The sequence below is a fragment of the Anser brachyrhynchus genome (genome assembly GCF_964034855.1).
Source record: "Anser brachyrhynchus genome assembly, chromosome: 18".
In the NCBI taxonomy this organism is placed as follows: domain Eukaryota; kingdom Metazoa; phylum Chordata; class Aves; order Anseriformes; family Anatidae; genus Anser; species Anser brachyrhynchus.
The window spans coordinates 6,637,077-6,657,252 of NC_137711.1; the positions used below are offsets into that span (position 1 = coordinate 6,637,077).

The following is a 20,176-nucleotide window of genomic DNA, read 5'->3' on the forward strand; positions in this document are numbered from 1 at the left end:
CTCTCTATTACAGGTCTCAGTCAAATCAAGTTTGGATGGAGACTTTTCAGGAAATTAGGAATATTAACCTGGTTCTCAGAGTTGTAATATTCAGGAGCAGGGAGGGCATAATGATGGCACACAGAGCCTGACAGGTTGTCCATCAGCTTCAGCTCTCCTTCCAGAGATTCCTGGATCAGCAGTGATATGGTATCAAACAAGTGCCTTTCCTAGGAGGGGTGGTGTGTAGCATGCAGAAGGGTAGAGCAAGCCAAAGAAAGAGAAAATTCGAGGGACAGGGACAGAGAGAAAAAAGTACAGTGTAAAAACAAAACAAAACAGAAACAAAAGAGGAAAAAAGAACAGAATAGACGGGGGAAAAAAAAAAGACAAACATTAATGGAGAACAGCAGTAACAGAAAAAACAGGACAGGCAAGGTGAGGCAGGAGAGGAGAGAGAACAGTGCAGTAATATCACAGTGAGCAGTGAAAGCTTTCTCCAAAATCACGAGAGATGGGACCGGAGGGGCTGCTGCGCCCTGGACCCCTCAGCACGCATGGCCAGATCCTGCTGGTGTCTGAGCTGTGTAACAGGGCTTTTTTGTACAGGACGCTACTGCTGTAAGGTTCATGTGCCCACAGTCCATGCTTTTGAGCGAAGACGGCCTAATATTTAACACCTAAATCCATATCCTTGGTCACATAAACTAAAATAACCCGACTGGAAGAGATGCCGAGCATCCTGTCCATGAAAGCTGCAGAAGCCCAGGACGGCCGCACGTCAGGTCACTCATTCGTGTGCCAGACATGGGCTGAGGTGCCTCTGTTGTCCTGGCCAACTTCAAAACATCTGGCCACAGCACAGACAGCGGGAGGGTGTACAGAGCAGGACCCCTCACACACAGTGTGGCAGCAGTTTAAGCACCTTTCATGTAGGGAATGCCTAATGTGTACAATGAAATGAGGACCATCGTTACAGTCAAACAGCACACAGTGCAAAAATTCTGGGGACGAGGCAAGCAGAAGAGCATGCTAACCACATGTCCTTGCAGGGTCATGTCCTGGGAATTGTATTCCTCTACTGTCATGCTCAAGCATCAGATTCGTTCTGAAGATTTTTGGCTGGGACCTTAAATAGTTGGAATAAAGTCTCCTGGAGGTTTTCAAAGCCTCTGTTTGGGTGGAAGAGCAAGAAAGATGCTCTGGAGATTTTGACTAGAATAAGCCCTTCCCAAAGCCACCTTCACAAAGGACAAGTTTAACAGGTTGAAGAGCTGAAAGCGTCCTTCTCATTGATTTCTCCTGCAATTCTACAACTTCTCTTTTTGCCAATATGAGTACTGATGCAGGGCAATAGAGCTGAGGACAGTTTGCCAGCACTCCGCTCAACGTGTACAACAGCAGTTGGGACACGCTGTTTCTTCCTAGAGGCTGTAATGAGCCTGGATTTCCCCATATTGCCCTGAACTCCTTTTTCTTGTGCCAAAGAGCAGCTTTGGACTCCATCTCAGACATCAGTGACTCCTAATGGAACCAGAAATCGCCGGTAGCTTAGGAACTGAAACAAAGCTTAAGTAGGGATTTACTCTTTTTCACTCTTGGACTAAAGATCATAAATGAGTTTTTCATGCATTAGAATACTCATTAGTCCGCCCCAGGCAGAGGCCAAGATATGCGGTTGTGAAATCATGATGTAATAAAAGCTAATGAGGTCTGTGTAGAGTTTAACCCAATTTGCAATCAGCTAAGACTAAAAAAAGGCTGGACCATTTTTCTAGTGTACTTCCAGTGCAGTTCCCTCCCAAAGGACCTGTCTGGGTCTTGACCTCACCTCACTCATTCCTCAAACGGAGTCTTCATCCAGAAGCTCTGTTTTGCAGAGACTTGCTGCAGCCGTAGCAACTACCACGTCAGGGCCCTGCTCCTGCTAACGGGATTTTTGCCACCAGTGCTGGTGAGCTCAGGGTTGCATCCCCCCGGATTATTCTATTGTTGAAATAATCTTTTCTTACACACCTAATTGTGGGGATGGATTTTAAGTTGAGGCTCTATAAAACAAATTTAATACTTAAGCAAAGATTAGCCAAGTTTTATTCCTCTTTTATGTTGCAGTTCATGGTAGCACTATTATGCTCATAATTTTGCTCTTGCAAAGAGCCTAGCCCAAACTTTGGATTAGAGAAAATTTAGAGATAGCTCTGAACTTGGTGGCTTGGGCACATCTCCAGAACAAATTGCAAAGCTCTGTACCTCCGAACAGATGCATCAAGGTGGGCTGGAGACCTGCCCAGGGTCTCCTCCCTGGAGCACTGGCTCCGACACCATGCAGCGATCCGTTCAGCAGACAGCGAGGAATCCAAGCCCCTGGCGTATGGTACACCTGCTCCTTCATTACCGACTCGTGCATGTCTTCCCCTAGCAGATATGCAGGCCAACCCCTCTTCACCCTCCAACTGAGATTCTCACCATAGGGTAAACTAATGAGAGCTGAGAATCCACCTTGATTTGCATGGGATTGGTACATCCTCGGGGGCTCTCGGGTCTCTCGCCACTGACACTGCCTGTCCAAGCAAAGATGTCCGAGGGGCTGCGCTGGCCAGGGCTGATTGTCTTCATCTCCATCTCCAGCTCTGCCTCGAGCTCTGCCTCCTCTTTAGCCTCTTTGTTGCTCTCCTCCAAGTGCTTCATGAGCACGGCGATCACCACGTTCACCAGGACGAACTGGGCTGTCAACACGAAGGAGACGAAGTAGATGGGCGAAATGACGGTGTTGTAGCAGGTGGACTCCTGGTCACAGTCTCGCAGGGTGTCCTACAAACAAGGGGAGAATGGCTGAGGGGTGTGAGGAGGTTCCAGCTGGCCAGCACGGACCTCTGCCTGCCATCTGGCTGCAGTGGGTTCTCCCTCCATGCAGAAAACAAAGAAGTTTGGACAAGTTTCATGTCTAGAGAGGCAAAATACTTGTCAGTAAAACCTCGCTTCTCCTGTGTTAGTCACCACAAGCAGGCTCAAAGGAAATTGTCCCTGGGGAGCTCAGCAACGGACACTGACATGCTGGTGCTGTAATGGCCTCGCTTGTTCCAGTGCCTCGCTTTGGAAAGCCGGTTTTACAAGGTTAGAGACCAAATACAAGAATGTGGTGCACAGACTTAGGGCAAAGCAGGGTGCACCACAACCCACTGGCTACCCCACAGTAGCAGGGCTTGCAGACACCCCTTCCTCAAGCTCACAGTTCTCTGGTGGAGTTTAGCCAGCTTACATTCACCATGGGCTACAGACAGACAGAGCAGCAATTCCCTTGGACCAGCTGGCACTCCGGGTGTTCACAGAGCAGGTTTCTTCACAGTGACTTGACTTTAGGGCTGTCCCCTAAGACAGACTCTCTCCCAGAAACATGGGTTTTCTCAGAAAACAACAATAAAACCAACACACAAAACCAAAAACCACAAAAAAGCAACAGTAATTGGAGACTCAAGGAAAAAACATCAAAACTAATCCATGTTACTGAACTGAACTCATGCTACTTGAGAGATGTGTCCCTTTATTTTTTCCTCGTCTTTCCAAGGTGCTCTCTCAGGGTTAAAAAAGGGAACATATGGAGTGTTCAGAAGCCTGCAACCATGGCATAACCACAGGCATCGCACTGCTGGGCAGCAGGGATCAGGACCATTGGAGACCTTGCCCAGGGCCGAACCGAATGGACCAGCTGGCTGCGGGACGCGAGAGCAGCAACAGGCAATGCCGCTTGCCGTGGGTCTCTTACCTTCATTATCCCGTTCCAGTTGTCCCCCGTGGATACCCGGAAGAGAGTGAGAAAGGCCATCCCGAAGTTTCGGAAGGTGGCGTGCCTCCCCAGCCCCTCGCAGGGGTGCGTGTCGTCGCACTCTGCGGGACCAAGAGCGGCAGTGAGACCCCCGCTCACCCCCGCGCCCACCCGCTTCTGCCAGCGCAGCGCAGGGCAGCACTCACCGAGGTCTCCAAAGAGTTCCACTCCAAGAGCTGCAAATATGAAAAACAACAACATGAAGAGAAGACCCAGATTCCCCACCTGGAAAGAGAAAAAGAAATGGGGGGGAAAAAAAAACACAAAAAAGAACATTCATTGATTTTTTTGTTCCAGACCTGTTTCTTGCTGTATTCTTTAATCCAAAACTTAAATTGCTTCGGGGGAAAAATGACCTCAATGTGAGGACTGTATCTCAGACTGTGCTTCGGAAGGGAAATGTGAGTCTCTAATGACAGTAGAGATAAAATGATTAGCATTCCTCCGCAATAAGAAATCAGCTGTGGGCCAGAGGAGATCTGGTGTGCTGTGGCAGTGGGTTACCTGAGGCAGCGCTTGCATCACGGTGTCCAGCAGGGCTCTCATCCCTACAGCCATCTTCAGCAACTTCAACACTGCAGAAAACACGGTCGTAATATGGTAACGGCAGCATTAGTACGGAGGCACAAACTCAGCCCCCCTCACAGGAGCCACAGGTTTATAGGAGGAGAAATGTGAAATGATGGCAAGTGTTCTCCATTAGCCACTACAGCTCCTGGCCCTTTGGCATCGCTCCTGGTTGCTTGGATACTATTGAACTCCCACGATCAGCAGCATCACCTATCCTGAGACCTGGAGAAAGCACTGTCATTCTGCCTGGCTTTTCCTTTCCCTCTCACTGAGACGGACAATTTGACACCTAAGCAGGAAGGCAGGAGCAGCCGTTTCACCTGATAGTGGCTCCAGCGACCGAGCGAAATAATGAGGTTTAAAAGGTACGCACATGTTCCCTTCCAATTCTGCTTTAAAGCTAACAGCTGGGGGGAGCTGCATCCTTCGCTGGCCTCTTATACCACTTTGCACACCAGGTGTACTTCCAGCTTGGGTTTTGAATCTAACAAAATACATGACAGAGAATATCCTTTCTCCACGTCATCTCTGTTGGACCCAACTCTTTCTTCCCCTGCACTGTGAGCAATTGCTTTCCCAGCTCTGGGGCTACTTTCCCACTTCCATAGGCTACCCACTTTCATATATGATTCACTGAGGAACTGATTTACACATCTTTTCCAGAAGGCTGCATATCCAGTTGGAAACTGTTTATATTTTTAATTCTGAAAGGGATCCAATGCTCAGGAAAAATACTTTTTTCTCCCTTGAGACACAACAGCATTTCATTTCTTCTTTCGTTGCTTAGATGAGGACTGCAATCATAGCAATTATGCCTCAGAGCACAACATTGCCCTTCAGGAAAGCCTGGGAGCACTTTATTAAGGGCCTGAGCATTCACATTTTGCATCTCCATCGTTTGGACCAGAGACGTCCCTGTTGTGAAAAATCCGGCCCTAAGGAAGCTGGCTTCACAACTTGGGTACGTGTCATTACAGTTCTGAGGGGACAGATGGATGCAGAGTGATGAGGCATGTTTTGTCACAATGTGGTGAGATGTAAAGTCCCACGGGAAATTAAATTTATTAGATGCTTGTCTTTTAAAGCCAATGTACTCAAGCTTGTGTTCTGTAATCCCCGTCAGAGACGAGTTTGATTTGACTGGCATAATTTCCCAGGTACATCTCTGGGAGTTACAACCACAGCTATTTGTCCTTTATTTCTAAGCTCTCCGTCTTCAAGTCCTCTTAAGATAGAAACACATGGTCAGTTGGCTCAGCTTTTTGGCTCCTCGCAAGTATTTTCCCCCATTGTTCTTTTATTTGTTTACAGACTGTTGATGCCAGAGCTATGCACACTGCGATGGGGATGTGCCCCAGAACTGTTTCCCAATGCTTAACTCTCTCCTGGAGGGGACCCTGCAACCTCAAACACAAGCCAGTTCTGCTTAATTTGTCTCACCTCGAGCAATCCTGAGAACCCTCATGATTCGGATAATAGTGGGGTTAATTGGTAGCGAAGCATTCACCTCAATCTCTTCCAAAGTGATACCCATGATAGACAGCAGTACAATTGCCAGATCTAATTGGTTCCATCTGGAGACAACACAAAATGAAGTTTAACATCTACTAAGAAGCTGGCAACAGGAGGCAGCTTGTTTCACATGAATTCCAGTCATTTCAATGGTTCTCGCACTCAAATGAATCTGCAGCATTTTTCTGAGGGTATTATACAAAAGCAGTTATGTTATGAAATCATTATAACTAATGCAGCTTGTTATAAAATCAGCTAACAGCCAACGTTATTCTCGACTGAAGGGAAACAGAAACAAAGCAGGGCAGTTTTCTACCCAGAGGCTGCAGAGCTCGGGGGAGATGCTGCAGCCTCTGTCAGCCCCTTCCAGACACGGCACTCGTGGACCTTGGCGTGAGCTTTACCCCAGAAAGAGGTGAAACCCGTGCCCAGTCTTTGGAACAAAAATCACACCAGGTGAAGGAAAGACACCACGGATTCCTGCCGGGTCAGACAGAGACGTAATCCCAGCACAGAAAGCTGAAATGGGGGGAGACGTGTGAAGCCATGCCCCTGGCTGCTGAATGATTCACGTCACGTCCGGCTCGGTGCCAGGGCTCTTGGTATTGACCTTGAAGGAGGTGAAAATGGGAGGAGAAAGATTTACCAATGGCATAAAATATTTATTTGTGAGATACGAGAGTGGAAATTTAGAGAAAGCAGCCATTTCATCTGCTGCTCAGCATCTGCACAAAAAAAGAGGTCCTTTTGCTCTTTGATTTCTGCTCGGGAGCAGAGTCTCTCCCTTGGCACAAATTCTGCCACTTCACTCAGTCCTCACGATTCTGTGGACATGCAGCCAGTGTGAGAAGGGAACCAGACAGTCGGTGAGTGACTTGCTCCAATTTTGTCCACCCACCAAATCGGTGCAAGTCACTCTCCTTCACAAGCACGCTCCTGTCTCCAGCTCACTTCCTAATTGTCCGCCTACCCTAGTTTCCACCAGCCACACCAAAAAGCATTCCCACGTGTTAGATGCTATCACCGGGGAGAGTGCTGGGGTCTAAGATGCTGAATTTGGGCAGCTGACTCTAAAAACCTGCAGCTGCCCTCACGGTCAACACACAGCTTTAGTTACCTGTCTTGGAAGAAGCGACGAAACCCAAAGGCAATAAGCTTGAAGACAGACTCCAGGACAAAGATAACGGTGAAGATGTAATTGCAAATCTTCAGGGCTTCATCGAGAACCTGGGATGTGGACACAGCACAGAGGTCAGATGCCAGCTCTGCAGAGGGGCTGTGCTACCCTCAAACCTGCTCTCCTGCTTTCACCACAGCTCCTCAATTCCTAACTACAGACAAAAGGCTCCAACTGTGGCCTCTCGCAGGATGAGAAATGTCCCAAGGAAAAGTCCCAGTACTCCAGGGAGTGCACAGATGGCATTTCTGCCTGGCCCTGGCCCACCCAACACAATTTGCGGGACGGGGTGACATTAACAACCCAAGGCATGACTCAAAGCCCACAGGGACCTGGCTGCTGCTGGCAGGAACGCAGCCCTGGCTGAGATCACTTGGGTAAGTGATAGGAACTGCTGCATTTGCAGCTGTCAGCAGCGCAAAATCCTCTTGCTCTCTGCAGAAAGCTGAATTTCATCCCACGTGCTTGTTTGTGCGCTGCTGCGGGAGCTGAGGGCTGGCTGGGTTTTCATGAGCCCTTGGCCAAATGGCTGCTTGGTGACAGCCTCTCCTTTCCTCCTCACCTTGCGCTTTTGGCAAGGAGCAGGGCATCGGGACAGCAAGCCAGCAGGACTGAGCGGCCTGGGTTTTCCTCTGCCACCCTTCCCTCTGCAGGTGTCCCAGTCTGGCCCATAACTACAGGTGCCTCCTGCCTGGGGCAGCTCTTGCACCACCAGGAGCTCCATCGGAGCTGATTTCATCCCAAAAACCACGCCTGCAAAGGAGCACTGCAGTAGCAGCATCCTGCACGGCCTCTTAAGTATCTCATCACCAACATGCCAAGAAATCATTAGTTTGGGTACAAAGCTCTTTGGTACACTTAACCTCTTAAATATCTGTGGGATCCCCACCACCAGTTACCCAGCCTGGAACGACTATGGGGCCCTGATTCAGCAAGGCCCTCAAACATATGCATGGCCCTAGCCGTGCTGTCATCTCAGCGCAGACCAAGTTTGGAGTTATTACCCAGATGCTGCATACCAGAGGCTTAGAGACAAAATGTTATTTTCCTAAAGAAAATTAAAAACAAAAGCCTGCCCAACATTTTTATAATACAAGAGAAAACGTAGCTGCAAAACTACTGCGGTAAGATGCACACCCTCCAGCGATTCCAATACAAGCTCCTTAGCCAACAACCTTTTTCATCACCAAATGACTGAATCATGCAATGAGCCTTCCAGGGTATTTAAAGGTGACCTGAACAGAAGAAATAAATTGGGCTTGTGCCCTTTCACTTTTTGGCTTCTTTATGATAGGTTGGAGGATATTTTTCCCCTTGCTTGAAGGTCTTTTTTTTTTTCACATTGACTATTCAAGCTCTGTCTAGTCTTAAAGAATATTTCTTCCTATTGTGTGCTGTATTTATTCATTCTGAAAGTGGCTAATAAAAATAAGTACACATTATATGGCAAAGGCATCTATTTCCATTTCATTCTTACGCACAAGAGACTTGACATCCCAGGACAGGCTGTTTTTATTTTCAGAATATAACCGACTCAGGAGCTTAGCACACTAATATATTAAAATGTATTTTAAGGACCAGCATGGAACTGAGTGCCTGTGAAAATTAGGCCCTACAGGACTTTGGGGATTTGGGGGAAACATTTCAAAAAGATTTCACAAGTGCAATTTTTTTTTTCTCCTTCATTTGTGGGAAAGTTAAGTCAAATGGAAGACTTCAGTGATGATCTCTTCTAGCTAACGATACAACCATGCTCCCGTCCTCATTTTCAGAGCAGTCATCTTGCACTTAACTAGAAGGAAGAGGTGCAACAGGCTCCTGGTACTGATAGCCATGGTCTGAGCTGGAAGCCAGATGTAGGACAGGTATGTGCAGTGGTGCCAAGGGATGATTTGGGCTTAGTGAATGGGGCCCTGAGGTCAAACAGCAAAAGTGGCCGTAACTGTGCCCACCGACCTCATCCCACCGCGGCGGCTGAGCGTGTTTCCCCCTGCTTTGTCCCCCTCTGGCCCGGTACCTTTGGCTGCTGGTAGTGCTCCATGGCCATGGTGATCACGTTGAGGCCGATGACGCCCGTGATGAACAGATCCAGATAATGGCTGGTGCACATCTGGTGGATCAGGAGGCGGAAGCGGGAGTAATCCGAATAGTAGGGCTTGCACTGTGCTTCTGCAGCGGGAGGAGGAGAGCGGAGAGGCACGTCAAGTCATTTCTCTGTGTCTTGCTCAATTCAATGCGCCCTCACTTTCCAGAATCCAAAGATGATAAATTCTACACCGATTACAGCAACATGCTGTCTTTTTCCTTTTTTCGCCCTCCCTTGCTGGCGTGTTACCATTTTTAATACACAGCAGGGCTCCCATCATCTTACATCCATTAAATGTCTTCAGCGGGACATGCGCTATACTCAGCCTTATGGCATCAGGGATGAGGTGAGCTGGGATTACTGTGGTGCTAAGGAATGCTTTCACCGTAGGGAAATTTCAACAAAATTTAAATTAAAACAACATTTTTCTAGCTACTGAGCTTAGAAAGTCCCCAAAGTATCTGAAAGCCCAATTAGCGGTCAGATTTTGGGGAAAGATTTTAGTAACAATGGCTTAAAAATACAGGGCATTCAGCGGTGGTCTTTGAAAGAGAAGTAATTCAGTCCTATTATGTTCTTTGCAATAAACTGTGGAGAGAACAAAATTCGACACTTTGGCTGTCAGAGGGCTGAAAAATGGTCCATAAAAATACCAAGGAAAACTGATCAGTCAGCCTTAGTGATTAGATAATAGCGATCCTCCATTTATACAAGATTATCGAAGTACAGATTTCACTGTTCAACTATTTCCCAGGTTGGGCTGCTGCAGGGATGACATGCTCTTTAGACCTCGAATGTTCCTAGAGATAAACTCATTTACTCACCTAATCTCTAATGAGGAAATGCCAAGGCTGAGTATATAATTCAGTACAATTTTCAAGAAGGCATTATAATGCAGATTGAAGTGGAAAGGACTGTCTTGAATATGTCAGAGTGTAATATTACTCTTCTAATTAGATGATCAACTGGTTATGAAAATTATTGAGCTGTAAGAATTACACGGCTTGATATTTTGTGCTGCTGAGCAAATGTACAGTTTGATACATTACTCCGAGCAAAAAGTCAGGCCAAAGGAAGCCGTGAAGCCCAGGTTTGGGTTGCCCTCAGGGAAAACTGATTTTAGAAGATTAAGTTTTGCCTGGAAATAGAATTTACTTTGTCAATAGTCAATAACATTGCAATCAAAACCATAGATTTGATGGTTTCATGCACTCCCTGCTTCATAACACAATCCTGAGAATCAGAGAAGTTTTGTTTTCTTCTGTAGAGACAGGCTTTTCCCCTACAGCCCAGGGACCAGAGAGACAAATCCTTTAGCAGTTTTATTCTGTAGGGGTTTGGAACGTCCAAAATTCTGCCTCAGTGTCATCACATAAAAGGCAGTATTAATATTCACTTTCTGATCTGCACTGTGCTTTAGGTGATCTGTACCGGAGTGCTAAAGCACGATATCGATGAAAAGGTCTGTAAAATGAATTTTCATGCTGAATCTATTGAGTGCTTACAAAAAAGCAGACTGGTAGCTGCTGACTCACTCATAAGACTTTGTCAGATATCTCAGAATCTGCATAAATCTCCATAAAGTCAAGATATCTCGATCACATTATGCTAAATTATGAGTAGCAAATTAACTAAAATGTTTGAATACAATTAAGTTAGGAACAGGACCTATTTTTATGAACCAACTTATCATCGCAGAAAGAAACACCATAGTAATTGGATCACTTACTTCTTCTACATTTATGTATAATTCACATTCAAAGAGAAAAATGTCAATGTTTCTGGCTTTTCTTGCAGTGGATTTACTTATGAATAATTACACTGGAATTCAGATTTTTCTTAGCTTTGATTGACAGGTAATTCCAAATCCTACAGAATAGCACCGACGCTGTTAGAACAGAGAGAGGATTTAGAGAGAGTTTCTAAAATGTCTCCTGTGCAGGGATCCTGCACCTGGATTAGTTAGTGCGTGACCTTATAAGCAGGGTTGCTAATTGCTCATCTATCTGCAAAGGCTTCTCCCCTCTCCCAAACACCAAAGCTCCTTGTCATCTTTCCCAGCGCATCCCCAAGGTTTCCTGAGCCAAACGTCTCTGGCTGCTGCTGTGGTGGATGCAGCCTTCGAAAATTACCGTCGGTAAATGCTTTGTCCTTCACCATTAACTTTGTTAGGAGGGGATTTGTCAACCCTGTTTATAAATCATACCGCCACTCACTTCACTGTTCCCCGCATGCTGGCCATGCATATTAGTGCAGTACAGAAATTACCTCGAGATGATGCACACACAAAAGAGCATGCTGTCCGAGCACCGCGGACAAACAGCTACTGTGCCTAGGTAGGCAGGGAACTTTCTGGACAGATGAACTGCTTTTCTTGCTGTTGTATAAACACCATTTATTTAAGATGACCTGTGCATTTCTGCACTTAAACTGGGTATTGTTCATCTGTAATTATCCAGGTGCAAAGCCCCTGCCCCCTATCACACAGTATCCTTTATAATTATTGCAATAAAGATCTAAACAATACCAACATCTTGGGAAATACAGACATCTGTTAAACTCCAGGTGGTGAACTTCACAACTAACACAACACCACATTACTGTACTGTTACAATACACTGTGTCAAGAACAACAAGAGCTCTGGGTTAGTCTCGGTTATTACTGGAAAGGTTAACTGGCTTCCCGGCACACATGGCATTAAAGAAAAGAGTAGGAGAGCAAACAAACAAAAGAAAGAAGAATTGGCAGAATGAGAATGTGAGAAGATGGGGAAATACAGCAAAAGCCCACTACGAAACATCAGGCTGGTAAACAGGATGTAAATCAAGCTGCTTCACTGTGGCTGGAGGCCAGGAGTGGGGGCGAGAGGAGTGTCTCGGATTTAGATGGAGTTACACTGGAGAAAACCAGCTCAGAGAGTGGATCCCAACTAATTTTCTCCTAGCCCAGGTAGAAAGGTGATTTTGCAGAGAGATGTTTGGTCCAGAGAACCCTTCCTGTCCCTCTGTCCTGGGAAATGGGCTCTACGGGGCAGATGCCTGCCACGGTGGCACTCACTGTTAGCTAATTGTTTTTATGGGTTCTCAGCTTGACTTGTTTCCCAAGCAGACTTTCCCTGTTCCTCTTTGCATCATCCCATGGGATTATGACTGCGGGCGATGCCTGCCGAGGGCTGGCGAGCAGAAGGCAGCAGCCCACAGCATCGCCAGCCTGGATCCTGGGCTACCTGAGCATCTCGCCGTGCTGCTCCCTCGCTCCCCAGTAAAACCCGGGGCTGATGCCCCCTGCCGCTAGCCTGTCAGCTAAGGCAGTGACTACTGCTGCTGCACAACAAACCTTCCCCATTCCTACCCCTGCTCTGCCCTCTCCAAGCTGAGCGCGTGGCTCCAAAATGGATGGTGCCACTGCTGGAGCGGGGCTGCCTCCCAATATAGCTCTGTCAAGAGAGAAATTGCCACTTTCCCCGAAGTGGCTTTGCAGCCGGAGCTGCGTGGGCACGGGAAATTGGAATTCACGAGAGTGGGACAATTCCATTACAGTCTCCTCTGGCTTTTTCCTCCTTCTATAATAAGGGAATTAACTCCTTTGCAGCTCTGAGTATATCTGGAGGACGGCAGCAAGGCCGTGAGCAATGAGCCCATGACGCAGCTGGATTTACAAACTGTATCAAGAACATTATTAGGTTAAAAAGTAGTTTGCACTGAAGGAACTTTTTTTTTTTTATTTAAACACAGCATTTTACTTGGCTTTTATTGTACTGAATGGATTTATAAAAAAAAAAAGAAAAAATGAAAAGAAAAATGGAAAATGATAAATTATTTCCACTGTGAAGTTTCCAGTTGTGATAGAATGTAGACTTTGGGAAAAAAAAACAAAAAAAAAAACAAAAAAAAACTGTAATCTCTCACTACGCACCAGGCAGCAGCGCACGCACACAATTCCCCATCTTATCTTCACATAAAGAGAAAGGCAGCCCTTTGTAACTGCAGAGATGTGTGGAAGTGCTGGCGTCACAACTTCAGGTTTCCCACTGAACCCCAGGAGGTTCATCTACGGCACCCAGGATCGATTCCCTAATGTCTCCAGCAGTTGGGTTCAGAAAGAAATCTTTCCGCGCGCTCACGCCAGCGCCTGAAGAGCAGCGTGGCGTATTCACCGAGATGGGATCCAAAGAAAGGGCAACAAAAGGCAACACAAAGCACAGACCTGACAATCGCACGCTTTTTAAAGGCAGACTCCAGAACTCTTTCTGAGTCTGCACAGGATAACAGAGGGGTTTGGAATGAATTCAATGCCTTAAAAATAAAATAAAATACCATAAAACATGCTTGACGTAACTCTGTACAACCAGAAGAGGCGTCACAACCAGACAAAAAGAACAAACAAAGAAGCCCCCAAGCCCAGGGCAACCCCCGGTGCTGCCCTGAGGGCTGGTGGCCAGTTTTGCAGAAGAGAGGAGACCAACAAGAAAAGCAAGAATGAAGGCAAAGAAATAAAAGTACCAGAAATGGCAATGGAAAGGAGATTCAGGGTTTATGAAAGCATGTTGTGATAACTTCCAAAGGGCTCAGAAATATAAGGATGGGAACCTCTGTCCCCCTGAGTTACCCTCCACAGCCAAAGCCAATCGCCCTCACCTGCAATTTCTATTTAATCAAAACTCCCTGCAGCGTGTGACAGATGGATGGAGCCCTGCTCCCAGCTCAGGCAGTGGGAGACTTTTCACAGGTGAGAGTTTTAACAGCACAATTTTCCCAGCGTATTATTTTTGTCGAAAATTACAGCTATATTTGTTTCTACGTTGGCGCCTCTTTAATTATTCAGGCTAATATTCTTAAGTTATGAATTAAACAAAATGCTTGCCAGATCAAAGCTTCTTCTAAAAATAAAAGGGGACAGGTTGACGCCAGCGAGCAGCGGGTCAGGGTGGTTAGCACAGACCCTGAGCGGATTCCAGCACAGCTGCCCCATCCCTGCAGGGCCTGGAGAGGATATGAGGTGGCATCTTTATTTCTTTTAACTTACAAGAAGCCTCATGGGTGGAGCAGCTCTCTATCAGGATGAAGAATTTACCAGTTTGGCAGCACTACAGATAAAGCCATGTCCCTGCTGAGGGCTGGTGTGGGGCAGATCTGCACTATCCTGGATTTTACCCCGCTGAAAAATACAGTGCCTCCCTGCTGCACAGCTTTTGTGGAGCAAGGAGCGAGGGCTGGCGAAATAACGAAATGATCTCCCTAAGTGAGACTGCCCGCCTTCCAGAGACACTCCTGCAAGTTATTCAGAGACTCCTCAGTCTGTGGTTGGAAAGCTAGCGTAAACAATAAAGGACCCCTTTCATAGTCCAGACATTATTCTCCGAAACAAAACAAAACAAAAATAAAAAAAAAGAGCTATGAAAAGTCTGACAGTGCTTTAACGAAAACCAGAAAAAAAAAATGACTGAAAAACATAACGTGATCAAGGGATAAATTAAGGATTTGCAAGTGTCAGTCCTGAGCCAGGTCTGCAGACCTGCAGGTCAGAATGAGACGCGTGTGCCATGAAGTAAGCAAACGAGCTTTGCACCACACACACAGTTTAGTGGGATGCCTCACAGCAGCGTGGCCAGCCGTTAGTTACACAGCACTGCCATTCAAGTGGGACGAGACGTGACGACTTCCCAGTACCTTGCACTGCACTGGCTGTGCTCTCCATTAATACATCATCCAGCATTAGATCTAAAAGAACGAAACGGCATTAATCATCCGGCAGGACACGCGGCAAGACTTCCCTTCCCCTTGAGAGGTTCCTACGGCTCTCGTGCTCTCCACTGCCTCTACCGTGAGCATCTCCTTGCGGATCCTCTCCTCGCGTCCCATGGAGGGTGGGCTCGGGCACACAGGCTCGTCATGAACACTGAAGGGCTCTTGTGCTTTTCCCGTGTACACAGGTGGAAGCCCAAGAGATCCCTGAGAACGCCCTGGCTTGATGGTGGTGGAGGAGGAGACGCTCCTGGAGGACAGACTTTGTACCTGAGGTGGGGCACGCGTCCTGCTGGGCCAGCGCACCTTACAGCAACCACTCCTGCACTTGCCTACACCTCACCAACCAGGATCCCACACGCTCCTCTGCTTTTCAGACTGGGTAACTGCATTTGAAAAGTCTATGAAGAAAAACAACTGTTAGATGTCTACATCTGGCTACATGAAAAATAGACATCTGTAGGTAGATTCGGGGACACTCAGGAAGCCCTGCCAGGAGGAGCCCCCATGCAGTTGCTGGCACAACCAAAGCCTCATCTCGGTATCTGCTGTAAGTTCCCACCATGCAGAACGAAGCTAAGCTGTGACATCTGCTGTCTTCGAGGGCAAAGCCGGACACGGTCAATTAAAAACAGCATTTTGCTGGACTTGAATTGGGAAAACTGTTCTGAAGCGATTTGGAGGGCTTTAGACTTTGCTCTTCAAAGGTTTTTATGGCGATTGAATACTCAGCAATATTTGATCCTCAGTAAAATAGCTGTTTATTGCCTCTTTAATTAGACATTTCATAGGACTGAATGAATAACTACATCTCAAAGGATAGTTTGTGATTCCTTCCCGCTGGGAAATTGCCCAGACTTACATCTTTTCATCTAGTTCCTCTAGCATTATAAATAAGGTCATTAATAATAACTAAACATCTATTTTTCTTCTACGTCTGCCTTTCAAAACTGCAACTTTAAATAGGGATTTTTCTATTCACCATTTAAAAGCATTTTCTAAACCATCAGCCTGAAACCGTGTTTGGGAACTTGGACTAACCAAAAGTGCTTTCTAGGCATTTCCTTGGTGTGAAAACCAATTCCTTCTACCTGGATCCCACTTAACTGAGAACAGTCTAAAGTGTCCTCCAGCGCTCTTGAGGGAAGCCTTCGTCTTTCCACTGAGTGTCGAGGAAGCCAGGCTCTCGGCATAAAGCAAAGTTTGATGTCCAGAGGCTGGTGTGAATAATCCTATCGGTTACAAAACCTGTGAAGCTAATGGGACTTAAAGACATGGGAAAGTGCTGCGTGAGTGCTGAACCGAGAAAGGCTGAGACATGCTTGTGTTTCATGGTTGCACAATTAAGCCTGTCACAGCTATTAAACACCCCTTAGGTTATTCAAAAAAATAATAAAAATAAAATAAAACAGACTTAATATTACCAGCATTGAGAACAAGCACTTGATCAGACAGTCTCTTAAACAGTACTGAAGTCTGTCAAAGATAGAGAAGAGATGTGAAAGGGGACACGGAGTGAGCAGCAGGCGGACGGACCGGGGAGGGAAAAAGTGAGGCCATGGACACGGAGGGCAAAGGAGAAAGTTCAGTCACAAGAGAGCATGCGAGAAGAAAAGTACCTCTGACCTTGACCTCTGGCTGACATATTCCTTCCTTTTTCAATCAAATTTAAAGAAAAAAAAAAAAGACCAAACGACAAAGATAGATAGACTTTTGACAGAGTGGAGGTTGAGCATCCTTTCACGTTTAAAGCCTCCTCTAGGCAGGGCTGCAAGCTTGCACACTGAGCTTGGCGTTTGGATCAGTTTGCATCAATGCCATTTTGCCTAGTTAGTTACTCTCCTCAATCGCTTTTTTTTTTTTCTAATCTGTATTTCTCAAGCAAATGCATTGATATGTTTCTCTAAGGGGTTTTTAAGCATTACTAGAATGAGATGGCTCCATTATTTTATTACACTCTTGAATAGCAGTGGTGCTACTCTACCAATAAATAAACCTGTTTGATAAATGGGACAGGTAGCATCACTGTGACATTACAAGGCTGTAATAAACCAAATAGTGAATCCAGTTATCAGCAACAGTGCTCGTGATTCAGAAGATTTACGGTGCCATCCAGCACTGCTGATCTTTGCAGTTGTCACTATTTGTGTAACACTGAGCTCTGCTATCCAAGAAGCTCCAGGTCTGATTATTATTATTTTTTAAATTTAAATAACCTCCAATGGAAAGGTCATTGCAAATCACACAGCTATTAAAAAGGCTTCCGTGGCTCCTAGCTCAGCCTAAAACAGCACTATTTCCTTCATGCAAATTTCATAGCTGGACATGCTTTTAGGAGAAGAATGATCACCAGACGCGAGGCAGGGAGGGGAGGGAGGAGGGGATTGTGTGGAAGGTCAAGCAGGACTCAGAAAGATGTGGAAAGACTACCGACCAGCCATCTGTTTCTCCTTACTCCTTCTCTTTTTCTCCAGCCGGCGAAGCCTCTTCTCCTCCCGCCTCTTGGCTTCTTCCTCCTCCTGGTGCTGCCGACACTTGTGGAAATTCTCCACCACGACCCCCACGAACATGTTGAGGACGAAGAAGGCCACGATCAGCAGGAAGGAGATGAAGTAGAGGAGCATCCACGGGTTGTAGTTCATGACTGGCTGTGCATGGGAAGAGGGCAAATATCAACTGAACCTCAAAAAAATGGGAGCCAATGTCTACAGCTACTACATCCACAGCCTTGAAAGTGGGTGCCCCTTTGAGGTAGGTCAGTGTGCTCTGCTCCTCGTGAAAACTAGAGCCTTCTGAGATGTTTTGACAGAATATTGCTCAAACACAAAGCACACGGAGGACGGAACCACGTCCGTTCTGCCAGCAGCAGGACAGTCGCACCTTTTGCAGCTATCGTCTCCCTCACTGAAAACTTGTACCTACACAAAGCAGTTCTTTTCTCCCAAAATGCCCAAATTGCTTTAGAAGGCCAGCCTTCATTCTTCAACGGGTGTAGTTCTCCTGCAGTGGCCTAGCTACACCGATAGTGTGGCAAAATCTGCAGCAAAAAGACTGGATACAAATCCAGATTTTTCCCAGGGCTCCTCAGCACACCCCAGGACGTGGCTGCCTTCCTGGCAGCCCGCAAGCCCCCCAGAGCACAGCATTCTGCAAAAAAAGAGCTGAAGCTTGTGACCTCTGGCAACCACGTACCTGCTGGTCAACTCCCACGGCATCCAGGCCATCGTACATGATATCCACCCACCCGTCCTTGGAGGCCAGAACAAAGAGAGACATCAGGGCCTAGAAACGCACAGAAAAAAAGTTACACGCAGTTACAGTAAAGCTTTTTTTACCTGTAAAATTTTACTCTTCTTTGCCCTTTCCTGTCTGGGGATTGTCATTACCTGGCTGATAATGGAACACTTTGATGACCAAGGTTTCTCCCGGCAGCAAAACCCAATCAATGTCATCACCCGGTTCAGCAATGAGCGCTAATTCGGAAACCACAAAGCCAAACACAAAAGCACCTTCACTTCCACCCTCCAGGTTTCTACTGCTCCCTACTAATTAGTCCCTGCCACACAGCTAAAATAAGGCAGTGTCGCAGAGATGGTTGAAAGTGTCCAGCTCTATTAGACAAGCCCTTCTGCAAGATATATTTGGTTTGTTATGTAGCAGTGAAGCAATTAAGTACTCCAAGAAGCCACATGTGCTTGTTCTGTTCTGAAAAGAAGTGTATGCCTGCTTGGAAACACCACCTTTGGGATTTACAGAGACAGAATGCTGTGTATGTGAACTGAATATTTACTGTGACTGGTAGTGCCCTGTAAGAAAATCCCATGGGATAATAATGCACAGGTTTTAAGTCAAGGAGGTAAAGGAGCAAAGAAGCAGATTACCGTTCTATTAATACCTGGCCGAGATTATCAAAATTATACTTGTGCCGGACCCATTTGTAGCTTGCTTCTGCACAATCCGATTTATTTGTGATGTTTCTGGTGTCCTCCCCCTGGCAGACAAAAAACTTGCCTTTGAAAAGCTGCAAAACACATAAAGAAGAGAGGAAAGGTAATGGCTCGGACCACAGGATTTCTCTGCAGAGGATGGGCATTTCTCATGGGGAATTCTGCACAGCCCATGCAGACCAGACGATTTAAAGGAAATGGCCTTGTTCGTGCGGGTTATTGAGTGTGAGCAGCCTGTATAATATGTACCTAATGAGCAAACGCATGACTTCACACCATTTGGGACACCCACCTGGTGCGTTAGGTTGTGTGGTTCAGTGGTCTGAGACCAGCCGAAAGCCCGTTGCCGCTGGGTCGCCAACTCTGGCACAGCCCGGGCTAATGGCCGGGACCACTCCGCGGCTGCTCGCGACACGTGGGATGCCTCCGACGGCTCAGCCCAGCCAGCGATGCTGGCTGCAAAAGTCACCGGGAAATGAGGCGTAACGGGGGCCCTGCCAGCCGCACGCAGGTGGCACTAAAGAGGCGCAGCGCTGAGCTCTGCTCCGCTTTGTACAGGTCGGAAGGGGACACGCTGGAGAGAAGCCGACTTGCTGCAGCTGATGTTGGGCTCTTGCTGTGTGCAGGGCTGGCAGCACTCTGTCTCTGATTTGAATGCTGTTCTCCAGCCACCACTGGGCTCTGCAGCCCTGCAGGGGACTGAAAATATTCCTCACACAGTGCCCAGAGTCGAGCCCAGCTGGGGCTGGGTACCTGATCCTGACCTTGCTTCCTTTGGTGTAAACCAGGAGAGATGCAGCTCCTGGGGAGTAAACTCCTGCTGTACACCCGCACAAGGAACACAAGCCTCCGTGTACTTAATTCTAGAGCTGGTGCTTCTCACAGCCAGAACAGAAAGTGGCAGGGGAGGACTGCTCCAGACAGGGTGATGGATGCTAGCAGAATGGGTGGGCTCGGAGCCTGCAAGACATCCAACAAACCTGATTTTATTTGCTGACAGAAGCTATTGACATTACTATCACTGATTTTGGGGAAAGTGGCAACCTGCTCTCCAGGTTCCTTAAAACACTGCTTGGGTATACAGAGAAAAGACGCTGATGGTTTTTGATCTGTTGTTCATTTCAAGTATCAGTAGAAATAATAGCGAACAAGACAAGCCCACACATTACTCCATGGGTTTCCTTCAGAAATCAGCAGCGGCAGAAGGATGTTCTCGAGGCATGCAAAGTTAATCACCACTCAATGCAATCATAAAACTCTGGATGTAAGAAGAGAAGCATTCCCTGATCTTTCCATGGAGAAACACTATCTGTTTGTAAGGCAGGCGAGGGAGATAT

At 46.8% G+C, this 20,176-nt stretch overlaps 1 protein-coding gene across 1 annotated transcript in view; it reads right to left on the bottom strand.

Moving 5' to 3' along the window:
- Window positions 1-20,176, bottom strand: part of CACNA1G (calcium voltage-gated channel subunit alpha1 G) — a 133,366-nt gene that overhangs the window by 17,423 nt on the left and 95,767 nt on the right. Inside the window, 12 exon segments of the mRNA XM_080560363.1 lie at window positions 69-209; window positions 2,446-2,790; window positions 3,743-3,864; window positions 3,949-4,027; window positions 4,307-4,377; window positions 5,813-5,946; window positions 7,002-7,111; window positions 9,079-9,230; window positions 14,818-14,868; window positions 17,348-17,540; window positions 18,085-18,174; window positions 18,788-18,913. Coding sequence (XP_080416489.1) covers window positions 69-209; window positions 2,446-2,790; window positions 3,743-3,864; window positions 3,949-4,027; window positions 4,307-4,377; window positions 5,813-5,946; window positions 7,002-7,111; window positions 9,079-9,230; window positions 14,818-14,868; window positions 17,348-17,540; window positions 18,085-18,174; window positions 18,788-18,913 — 1,614 coding nt within the window.